The sequence below is a fragment of the Cucumis sativus genome, chromosome 2, assembly GCF_000004075.3.
Source record: "Cucumis sativus cultivar 9930 chromosome 2, Cucumber_9930_V3, whole genome shotgun sequence".
Taxonomy (NCBI): Eukaryota; Viridiplantae; Streptophyta; class Magnoliopsida; order Cucurbitales; family Cucurbitaceae; genus Cucumis; species Cucumis sativus.
The window spans coordinates 6,845,891-6,857,288 of NC_026656.2; the positions used below are offsets into that span (position 1 = coordinate 6,845,891).

General features: G+C 28.4%; 1 protein-coding gene across 1 annotated transcript; it reads right to left on the reverse strand.

Moving 5' to 3' along the window:
* Positions 1 to 1,041, reverse strand: LOC101203850 (photosystem I reaction center subunit IV, chloroplastic). The gene is made up of 3 exons (XM_004152759.3): positions 641 to 1,041; positions 450 to 515; positions 1 to 233 (listed from the first exon to the last, which is right to left on the reverse strand). The coding sequence occupies exons 1-3, from the start codon at positions 902 to 904 to the stop codon at positions 129 to 131; spliced, it is 435 nt and encodes a 144-aa protein (XP_004152807.2). The 5' UTR covers positions 905 to 1,041; the 3' UTR covers positions 1 to 128.
* Between the last annotated feature and the right edge of the window lie 10,357 nt (positions 1,042 to 11,398).

An 11,398-nucleotide genomic window follows, 5' to 3' on the forward strand; every position in this document is an offset into this window, starting at 1 on the left:
TAAAAGGGAAGAGAAACAGTGTTTAGAATCAGTAAACACACACTCATGGAGAGAGGGAGAAATAGATTGAAATTGGAGTATTATACAAACATTTTTAACTCAAAAGTACACAAGCAAATTAAAAAAGCTTAAGCAACTTCTTGAATCTCATCAAGTGCATAGTTGTTTGTTGATACACTTGCATAATTTACTTTGTTAAATCTAACCACAACTGGGTATCGAGTGTTGGGATCCTGCAGAAATTCATTTATACATATATTAACCATTAGTATAGCTACATTTGATGTTAGAAACATATCAGTTGTAACATCAAATATGCACAATCTAAATCCCTAGTTAAACAGAGCAACCTAATTAACCCTTAAACAGGACATGGTTCCCCTCACTTGATTCTGTGAGTCTCAATCTCATTATTCCAAAAGGAATGAATAAAAATGAAAGGGTCTAACCTGGTCAACTGTTACAACAGATCCAACATCCTTGTACCAGTAAGATTCTTTCCTTAAGATCTTCACCTGTTAAAAAATAATGAAGCATCAATCAAATTCCACACCTAAGTTAAGAGGCTCGATTCCTAATCTCCATTGACTAATAAAAAAAAAAAAAAGAAAAAGAAAAAGAAAAGTGTTGTCACACACACCTTGGCACCTCTCTTGGGACCAATAGGGGCAGGCTTAGGCTTGGGCTCTTCGGTGGTGGCGGCAGTGGGTGCAGTAGCAGCGGGTGGGGGAGCAGCCTCGTCGGAGGCACGGATAACCAATCGAGAAGATCTAGAAATAGAGTTGGAGTTCTTGGGGAAGAAGGCCAAAGAAGATAACCTAGAAGAGGAAGATGAAATGGTGGTTGAGGAAGGGATGACAACTCCAGAAGCAATGCAAGAAAGGTTAGAGGCAGCCATTGCCATTGCCCTTTTGTGTTTTGAATGATCTTTTTTCTCTATGCCCTCAAATAACTGATGAATGAAGAATATGTTAATGGTTTTGGAAGATGAAGAGATAAACCCAATGAAATAATGATAACCACATGTTGAAGGAGAAAGAATCAGATGTTTTATGGGTAATAATTGTTGGTGGAATTTTCTCAGCCTATGGAAAAATTGAATGTTGGGTTTAAACCAATTGAATGTTGCCATGTAGATAACATATCCATATCTTAAGGATAGGCTCATCCTTTTCTCCAAACATATTCTATTTCTCTCTCCTCTTCTTTCCCTTTCCTAATTTTCTTTTCCCTTCTCTCTTGTTGCTTCTTTCTTTTGGTAATTCTGTGTTTCTCTAGTAAAACTTTAGATTCATTTGTCTTTCTTTTCTTTTTTTTCTTCCATCTCTTTATTTATACTTATGATGTGAACCAAATTTATTTATATAATACCAAATCTAACACTAAATATTTTGTAGTATTTAGAAGAGATCATGGTAGAAGAGATTACGTTTCCAATTCAAGGTGATTATGTTACTTAGTGATGTCGTTCATTGGTTTATTATAACATAAATAAGATTTTTTAATTAATACTCTAATTGATTAGTTTCAAAAAGTCGAATAGACTCCATCTATGGAGTATGTAACCAATTCATTAAATATATGATGAATTAATCTCATTAATCTTGGAAACCAATAATTAGGATGATGAATTGAACTAATCAAATTCACTTAATCAGTTCTAAAATTATAAAATTCATTATAGTTCAATATGATAACTATGGCAAAAGCCCTAGATTAAATCATAACAATAATTGATCTAAAAATGGTAATTTGAAGAACTCGTAGCATTTGGTTAAAAAATATCACAAAAACTACAAGTACTATATGCCCAACCAACCTCAAAATTGGCACTCTGAGCCTTTTCGAACATCGAAACTTAGATCTTCCAAACAAAGAAAAAATTGAGTAAGACTCAAGGAATTCACCAAAAATCAAGTAAATGCAAAGCTCAAATGATATAAAGGAAATTTTTATATAGTTTATCAAGAGATTGTCGTGATGCTATTAGTAACATTGCGATGATGTTTCTAGAAAAAAAGGCAAGTGCTGTATACTATATAGTGCTAAGTTATACCTCACCACGCCCCTACCCAAGAGCTTTGTGACCATTAATGTGTTGTGGTGTATTACAACATTTGTGAGCAAGGTCAATTTGGCCTTTTACTTCCTTCCAACTCTCGATTACTCGAAAAAAAAAAGCATCTATTTTTAATCCAATGCTGCCCTAGATGCATCAAAATCCTCCTTCCAAAGTACATGTTGGTCAAGTTCAGCCAATGATATGATTGTAACATCACATGTAGAATCTTGAAATGGTGGTACCATATGAAAATTAAAGTATAACTCAAAATAAAATTAAAGGAAAAATAAGATATTGAGAGGTTGAAAACTAATTTAAAAAGTGAAATAAAAAAAGAATGTAATGGAACCAAAATAAAATAGAAACTGCAACCCAAAGGAAATGTGAGAAGAGAATATGAAGCTTGAATTTCAATACTCAAATTTCGGATTCAGAATGCAACAATCAAACTGGATTTCAAAATCCTCATATTGTATGGAGATCAAGTTAATGTGAAGAGCCACCACTAAGCCATTTCATTTTTGTTATGGGGTTATTCATTAACTATTTCTAATTTATTATTATTATTATTTAAAAATTGAGCTTATTTTCTTTTATTTTAGAAGAGTTGCATTTTTAACCCATTCGAAAAACAAAAACAAAATTTTTAAGGTTACGTGTTTCGTGTTTTTTGAAATAGAAAAAAATAAATAAAAATATTTACAAATATAGTAAAATATCATAATTTATTTGTGATAGAGATTGTGATACATTACTATTTCTATCTATCACGACAAAGATATGCATAGATAATAGTCTATCGTGATCTATTGGTGATAAACGGAGATATTTTGCTATATCTATAAATATTTTTAGTAATTTTGTCATTCAAAATAACTTCCTTTTTTCCTTTCAAATTTTGACTTGATTTTTTAAAACACAGGTAAAAAAGTAAATCTCCAAATTAAAACACACGATAAGGGAATATGACAGTGAACACTTAACCAATTATCATGTGACGAGCTAGGAGAGGAGGAGTCTAGTTAATTAGCTAAACATAGATTAAGTTTGATTTAAGTTAAGCATAGTTTAAGAAGGATACTAAACTAACACAAGTAACACACTATGTAGGAGTTGTCGAGCTTAGGAGAAGTGTAATGCTGACTAACCTAATTTGGGGAGAGTATAAATAGGTCTGAAGATAGATTAATTCTAGTGTTTAGATTAGAGGAAGGTCTGTTAGAGGAGTAAAGATGAAGTTCATTGTAGGACTAGATGATAAGAAGGAATTAAAAGAGTTCGACGATAAGAAGGAGAGAAAGGAAAAAAGAAAAGCTTAGCTGAGTGAATGACCCCTTCAAAAGTTGAAATTTTTTTTATCACCAAAGTCATGTTGTTAAATATGCTCATGTTGTAATCTCATATAGACATATAAAAGAACATGACCGATTTGAAGTATGTTTTTGTTTGTGAAGTTGTATTGTTGTGATGCTTGTATGTATGCAAAACAATTAGCCTTTTTTCTGATCAAAGCGAGCTATTATATGTACATAAGAGTAAAGGATGCCATGCATTGAGTGGTCCGCTTGGTAGAAAGATGGTTGAATGCATTGAGTGGTTCATGTTCAAGTTAATTGCCAAGCAACTGGTATTGAATAAGGGTCTATAGGGATGTTGATGGTGAAGTTGTAATCATCATATTCACAACAGTCTTTGTGTTGAGGAAGTTCAATGTCCAGGCGTTAGAAATAAGTAGAGACTAATGTGATTATTGTGTTGTTTACCACATAGTGAGGCGTTAAGACATTTCTAAAAAAAAAGTTTATTGTAACAAAATCAAATTCAATAGTAATACTTTATATTCTTAACTAACGCTTCCAAATGTGGGGATTTAAATCTTTAATTCAAGGGACTGATTTTTTTTTACTTTTTTTTTTTTTTGCATTCTATTGTTATGAATAAATATTATGTTAATTTTGATTTTAAAAAAAAAATAATGTAATTTTTGAACCACATGTCAAAAATAGTAGGGTGAATCCAAAACTATTGACAAAAATATGTGACTTCAGGTGAAGTTGTGTCCCACAACTTCTATTTTTTACCTTATATATATATATATATATATATATATATATATATATATATTACACGGATCTCCACACATTCTTATTTTTTTCATTATTTATATACATTATGCGTGGGTACTACACATTCTACTTGTTCTCATTATTTATATATACGTACACGCGCATATATATATTAAACATTCAAATTCTAAAAACATATTTATTAAATTAGTTTTTTTTTCTTTTTTTCTTTATATATATTTAAATATCTCAATCTTCACTCTTCAATTTTTCTTATTAAATTCATTTTTTCTAATTTAATTTAATTATTTCTTAATCAAAATTATACATATTGTTTTTTTTCTTTCAAATTTTCAACTTTTTTTTTATCATATATTAACCAAAATATGTTAAACAAATGAAAACAATAATAATAATAACTTAGACAAGTTGAGGTTACTCCAACAAAAAATAATAATAATAACACTTAAATACACTAATTGAATAAATTTTTTTAATGTTTATGGCAAAAGAAAAAGAAAAAGAATTGGTTCGATTACAAATCAAATTTAAAAAACTTAACTAATAATTTTCGAATGCAAACTAAATTTAAAAAACTTAACCAATAATTTTTTATCGTAAAATTGTTATTATTATTATTTTTAGAGTAAATTTCGACTTCTTTTAATTATTATTATTATTTTATTTTAATTTGTTTAATATATTTTTTAATAACATATTTTATTGGTATATATACTTTTTAAATAGAAATTAGAAAAAGATACATATAATTTTAGTTAAAAAGTAATTGAATTAAATTAGAAAAGATCGATTTAAATAGAAAATTAGAAAAAGATACGTATAATTTTAGTTAAAAAATAATTAAATTAAATCAGAAAAGATGAATTTAATAAAAAAAAAAGTTGAAAATGGAAGATTGAGATATTTAATATATATATATATATATATATATATATATATATATATATATATATATATATATATAAAGAAAAAGAAAAGAAAAGAAAAATATTGATTTAGTTAAGTTTTTGAAATTTAATTTGTAATCCAACCAATTTTTATTTTTTTTTTCTTTTATCATAAACATTAATTTTTTTTATTTCAATGTGCATTGGTGGCTTCAAGTGTTATTATTATTATTATTGGAGAGTAACTTCAACTTCTCTCCATTATTATTATTATTATTTTCATTTGTTTAATAACATATTTTGTTAAAAAAACTTGAAAATTGAAAAAAAATATGTATAATTTTAATTAAGAAATAATTAAAATAAATTAAAAAATGAATTTAATAAGAAAAATTGAAGATGGAAGATTGAGATATTTATAAAGAAAAAAGAAAAATAAGAAATTAATTTAATAGAGATATTTTTAGAATTTGAATGTTTAATATACATCTCTTTGTGGACATGTATAAATAAATAATGAGAAAAAGTATAATGTGTGGAACTCACGCATAACGTATATAAATAATGAGAAAATAAAAATATGTGGAACCTAATGTAATATATATATAAAGAAAGATAAAGAAAAAAAATAAAAAATGTGGAGTCCACTGCATGGAAGTCATGGATAAGGTACACGACTTCACCTAAACTCACTTATTTTTGTCAATAACTTTTGCATTTACTGTTTCACGTATGTTTCAAAATTTACGTTACTCTCTAAAAAAAAGTTATAACTTGTGTAAAAGTACATATTATATAATTATTTTTGGAAGCTCTAGAAGTTGAGATGTAGGTGGTAAAGTTCACTTGGGCCTTATATCCTTAAGGTGGGTTAGGGTCTAATAGCTTTTGGGTCCAACGATTGAACTTTAGCTTTCAACCAATGTTTATTTTTTCTCACTCAAATTGGGTTCCACTTTGGACCCAATTTATTAAAGAGACAATCCCATTCTATTTACTTTTAATTAATATTTTCTCTCGTAAAATTTGTGGGTTTATTATATATTGTGTTCATAAATTTGACCAAGTTTAGGGTCAATTCTCTAAATTAATTAAGTTATCATGCATTCACTAAATTTCATCTCTTGTTTAGGGACATTTTCTAAAAATAGCAAAATAAATTAAAATATTAATAAGTTAGGATAAAATTTAAAATTTTATCCATCCCCCATGGGGTGGTGAAGGGAGGGCCCCAATTGGTAGAAAAAAACCCGCAACCTCTTGGGGTTATTCTGCACTTGGAAGAAGAAGTAGAAAAAGGAATAAATATAGTGATAATTCGACTATTCCTCAAGCCCGACAATTAGTTAATCATAGACATATTTTAGTTAATGGTTCTATAGTGGATATACCAAGTTATCGGTGCAAACCCCGAGATATTATTACAGCAAAAGATGAAAAAAAATCGAGAACACTGATTCAAAATTATCTTGATTCATCCCCCCCTCAGGAATTGCTAAAATGATAGCTACTGATAAATTTCTATCACTGTTTATCAATACCACTAATAGAAACATATTAGTGATTATTAATCTTCTTTTTCGCATGCATTTGTTCTTCTCACTCACACGTATCTTAGAAATTTTTTCAAGAAGTCACTCTACATAGCATTAGATAATAGTAATTTTCATTTATTTTAAGTCTTTATTAACCATACTTTTAACATACTTTCATATCCTGCTCAGGATCTTTCTTGATTCATTTATGTTTCACTGCTAAACCAAAGACGCTAAAATTTACAAAATACAGGAATAGATGTGTTCGTACAGTACTAAATTGAGTCGAGAGAATAAAGCGCCGGAAAATGTAGGAATATTAAAGTAAATAATAGAAATTGTAGGGCATTATTTATGGTATGGGGAAAGTAAAATAAATTTGTAGGGTCAATGGGGGTATGGATGCAATATGATTATTACTTGGTATTAAAAGTTGTGTTAGTTAGGTTTCATTCAAATCAAAACTGCCCTTACAGCTTCTTGTTTTTCTTACAAACAGAGTTGAATGATTGGGATGTAAAGTTGTTGATAAGTTATTACCCCACCACACAACATCACCTTTAATCATACAAATACTCCATCCCATTTCTTTCTTTCTTTTATTTTTCATCACTTACCTTTATATTCTTTTTTTATTATAAATGTCCATTAGCATGCTTAGTGGCTATAGTCACATGTCAACTCCTTAATCATTCAACATTTATGTCATGTGTCTATCAAATACTCACACTTAGTGGTTATTTAATTCACCTCATGCTTCTCAATTTGCCTATAAACATTGACATTCAGTGGGTTTTCTGGGTTTCAATATTCCATCTATGCCTCATTTTCACAATATTTTTCTTCTTCATTTTTTTTGTAATTTTTCATTGCTTGTGATTGTGTAATTGTAGGCTTAATAATAACAAATTAATTAGGTTTGTCTGCACTTTCTGAGTCATGGTGGTGAATCTTCTTCTCCTAGTCTCTTGAAATTCACTGTTTTTAATTAATATGAGATTCTTGTTGTGTTGATACATACCAAAAAAAAAAAAAGACTAATGGTGAACTTGTGTTTTGGAATAAAATCATAAGAATGTGCCACCTAATAAAGAAAATTGAGCTTCGATATGACTACATACTCGTTTAATTTGCAAGAATGTAGCTTAGACTAGAAAATGAGCTGATTGAAGAGTAAACTGACAAAAATATGTCTAAGGAAGGTCAACATTTGTTCAAAAGAGACAAAAATCAGGATTCTTCAGTGCTACAACGACGCCATACTCATGAGTTTATGACCCATAGGGCAGAAAACATGTGGCACCACAACACTGTGATTTCAATGTGCAGAGTTTCACGTCATGTTTCAACAGCATCGCTTCCATTAGAGCCTCCTGAGTGACAATCAAGAGCCAATTTTTTAGGCAGAGGTGATAGTTTGGGGTGCTTCAAAGAGAGAGATAAAAGGTGTTAGGTTAGACGATCAAACATGCTAGATTATTAATCAAGTATGCATGGAAGTGATGGGAGATTAATAGAGATCATTGATAACGAAGGAACTTAATGATTCATCTAATTAATTAATTATTGCTTAAAAGTAAAATTAATGGTTAGGTGTTAGAAATAATTAGCCCAGGCAAGGATACATACGATATTAGATTGTAGGTCTATAGATAGCATTTAATTGTTCAAAGAATTAAACAATTAGTTTAGTTAATCCATTAATAAAGTCATTGCCTTATGATGTATTTTTGTCTAGTTTGGCCTGGTTAGTTACTATCATTTGCTTTCCTAGGTCTAGATTGGATTAGTTTTCATAACAAATTGGTTCCATAAATAAAATTGAAACGATCTTTTAATAATTAATAATATTTATAATCGATTCCCTAAACATGATACTTAGTTAATGTCATTAAAACTATATTCTTACTTGATGTACATGTGATTGCACGTTTCACTTCTTTCCTAGGTTCTCTTAATCCATCATTAATGCTAATGAGGTTTTTCATGAGTCGTCCTCTTATCTCATAAATCGTCTTAGCTCTTTCATGGATTCTCTAAGCTTTTTTATAGATTCTCTTACTCTCTCATGGCCAATTCACCAATCTCTCATATATCCTCTAAGCTCTATATGAATCTCCTACCCTATCAATTCACTTACCTCTCGTGGGTTTGCTAATCTCTCGTATATTTTCTAAGCTTTTCTTAATTTTAGTATATTAAAACAAAAAAAAAAAGAAAAAAGAAAAGAAAAACGTTTAAAGCTTCTCGTCTTAAAGTTTTTCCAATATGGCTTAATAAACTGTTTGAGGCTAGAAGATTAGAAAGAAATTTAAGAAAAACAATAAACTTGGTTTCGAAATAATAAGCTATAAATAAGGTGGGAAGAGAATGTTTATTGAAAGAAAATATCCCTAAAACTCTTCTAGTTTAATATTCAGTTTGTTAAGGTGTGTACAGTGAACAAATTTGTGTTGATACCAAATTAAAATGGAGAAAAACACACCCAATCTTCACTGCCTAACAGCATATTAGAGAATTTTTAGTTCAAAGAAAACGCAGATTCTAACCTAGGCAATGTCAACATTATTTCTAATATAACGCTCTAGTCTTAGGATTTGAATAAAGATTCAAAATCTAAATGGTGTTGTCATTCCTCTACGTCACCCGGACAATTTCATGCTTTCTCAAAAACCTCCGGTGGTCTACCTTAAGCAGGCTTAACTTTCATTTTTTATGGTATTTTTTTAGTTTTTTTAACCATACTTTCATGTATTCAAGATCTCTTTTATTCAAATGTGATATATCTCAACATGTACCTCACCAGAAAGTCGATGAGTATTTATTATATAATTTAGGAAACCCTCCCCTGTGGCCTGAAGTGTACTTTCCAAGTGCTATCTTGACCTTTTGTTTGACATATCTGTTTAAAGTATTTATAAATGACATTAAATATATATTTTTTTATAATTGGCATTTTAAAACTTTGAACCTAAAGCTTCAAAGAAAGAAATTAGGGTGTTTAAAGAATGTTTAAGAAGGTTCTTATTTACCATTACATTTTTCAATCTTTAGTCCACACTTAAAATAATGATCTTGATTTTGAAAGTTAAAAGGCCTAATTTGTTAACTATAGCTCATAAGAAAAATGTTTAATTATGGAAGTAGATTTTTAACATTCATTTGAGACAATAAAAAAAAAAGGTTTTTTTTAATAGAAAAATCATTTTAATTAAAAATTTCTTGATAAAACAAAAAACCTTAATAAGAGAGTTATAAAACATTTTTATTTTTAAATTTAAACAAACTATTTTAAAAAACACACACATATATAGAGTAAGAATATCCATGCAACCAGCTAAGTTTGTGAAATGGGGTAAAATTTTGAAAAAGTACATTATTACAAAACTAAAATAATAATACAATAAAGATGCATTATATATTTAAAAGTTCATTGTAAACTTGTACAAGAAGAATAGACTATTGAGTACAAATATATATGTATGCATGTGTGTGTGTGTGTGTGTGTATATATATATAGGTGAAAGTGTTGTTGAATGATAATTAATAAATTCATTTATGATCTTCACATGCATGACATTAAAATTCATGCTTACTTATTTGTTCCCCTCATCTTTAATACAACAACCACTTGAGGAAAGTTTTGTAAAAGGTTAAAGAAAGTTGAGCATCTCACTTCTCTTCATTACATTTACTTAAATTCATAAGATATAAATATATATGTATGTATGTATATTTCTCTTCCCTTTTTCTTTTTGTTTGAGTTATGAGTGTGCCTTCACCAACTTAAATTCTAGTGCCAAAAAAAGACCATATATGAAACTCAAAAAGACTTTGAAAAAAAGGTAAAATTTCTTAGGTTCAAAATAGTAAAGAACTTAATTAACTAATAAATCTATGTTTGGGCTTGAAAAATCGTACAATAATTGAGGTACCCATTTTAATTTCAAGACCAACTATTGTATTATGTTTGGTTAATTGGATGTTTAAAGTGGTCTTGAAATGAATTCATTTGTTTTGAGTTATTTGGTGACTACATGTTTCCAAACACTTTTGGATATGTAGGTTACAAATTAAAGAAATTTGTTTTAAGTATGCATCAAAGTTAAGAACAAAAATATCATCATAATAACATATGATGGTTGTCAATTTGAGTACAACAAACTACTTATTGTATCTCTACCTTCCTTGCAAAGGTTGTTGTTGTTGTTGCTAAATTAATTATAAAAAATGTATTCAATGATAATATTATTGAAAATATTTACAGATATAGAAAAATAATAGATCACGAATCGCTATAGACTACTATCTGAGACTATATTTCGACACAGATAGTAGTATCGTTGATAGTTTGTCAATTTTTGCTACATTTGTAGATATTTTAGTTTATTTTCGTTGTATTTGAAATCAGTCTTAAAAAAATGTATTAAACTAAAAAAAAGTTCATAGTCAAAGAATATACAACGATAGTAAAGATAATATTTCTAGACATTTTCAAAATAGCAAAATATTAAAACTATTTACGAACGGTAGCAAAATCTATTAAACTTTTTCTATTTAATTTAATTAATTTTTTTTTTTTTGCTATATTTTGCAAATAATTTTTTTCAATCTCATAATTCTAGGAGGCAAAGATAAAATACTATTTTTAACCTATATTTTGTAAAGAGGTAAGGTAATGAGATGAGATTGTAACGTGGAGTTTTGAGTTTTGGGTTTTCGATTTATAATATAAAGTTTATTCGATTTTGAATCCTCTTTTCTATTATTTTTAAAGTTTACGATATCATTTTCATTTTATCTTCGACTACTAATACAAGATTCACC

Bases quoted from the DNA above. Each gene is read 5' to 3' on its own strand.
- LOC101203850 (XM_004152759.3), bottom strand. From the start codon at position 904: ATGGCAATGGCTGCCTCTAACCTTTCTTGCATTGCTTCTGGAGTTGTC. The intron at 516-640 runs GTGTGTGTGACA...ATTTTTTAACAG, and splicing joins GTCCCAAGAGAGGTGCCAAG to GTGAAGATCTTAAGGAAAGA. The intron at 234-449 runs GTTAGACCCTTT...GAATTTCTGCAG, and splicing joins CTGTTGTAACAGTTGACCAG to GATCCCAACACTCGATACCC.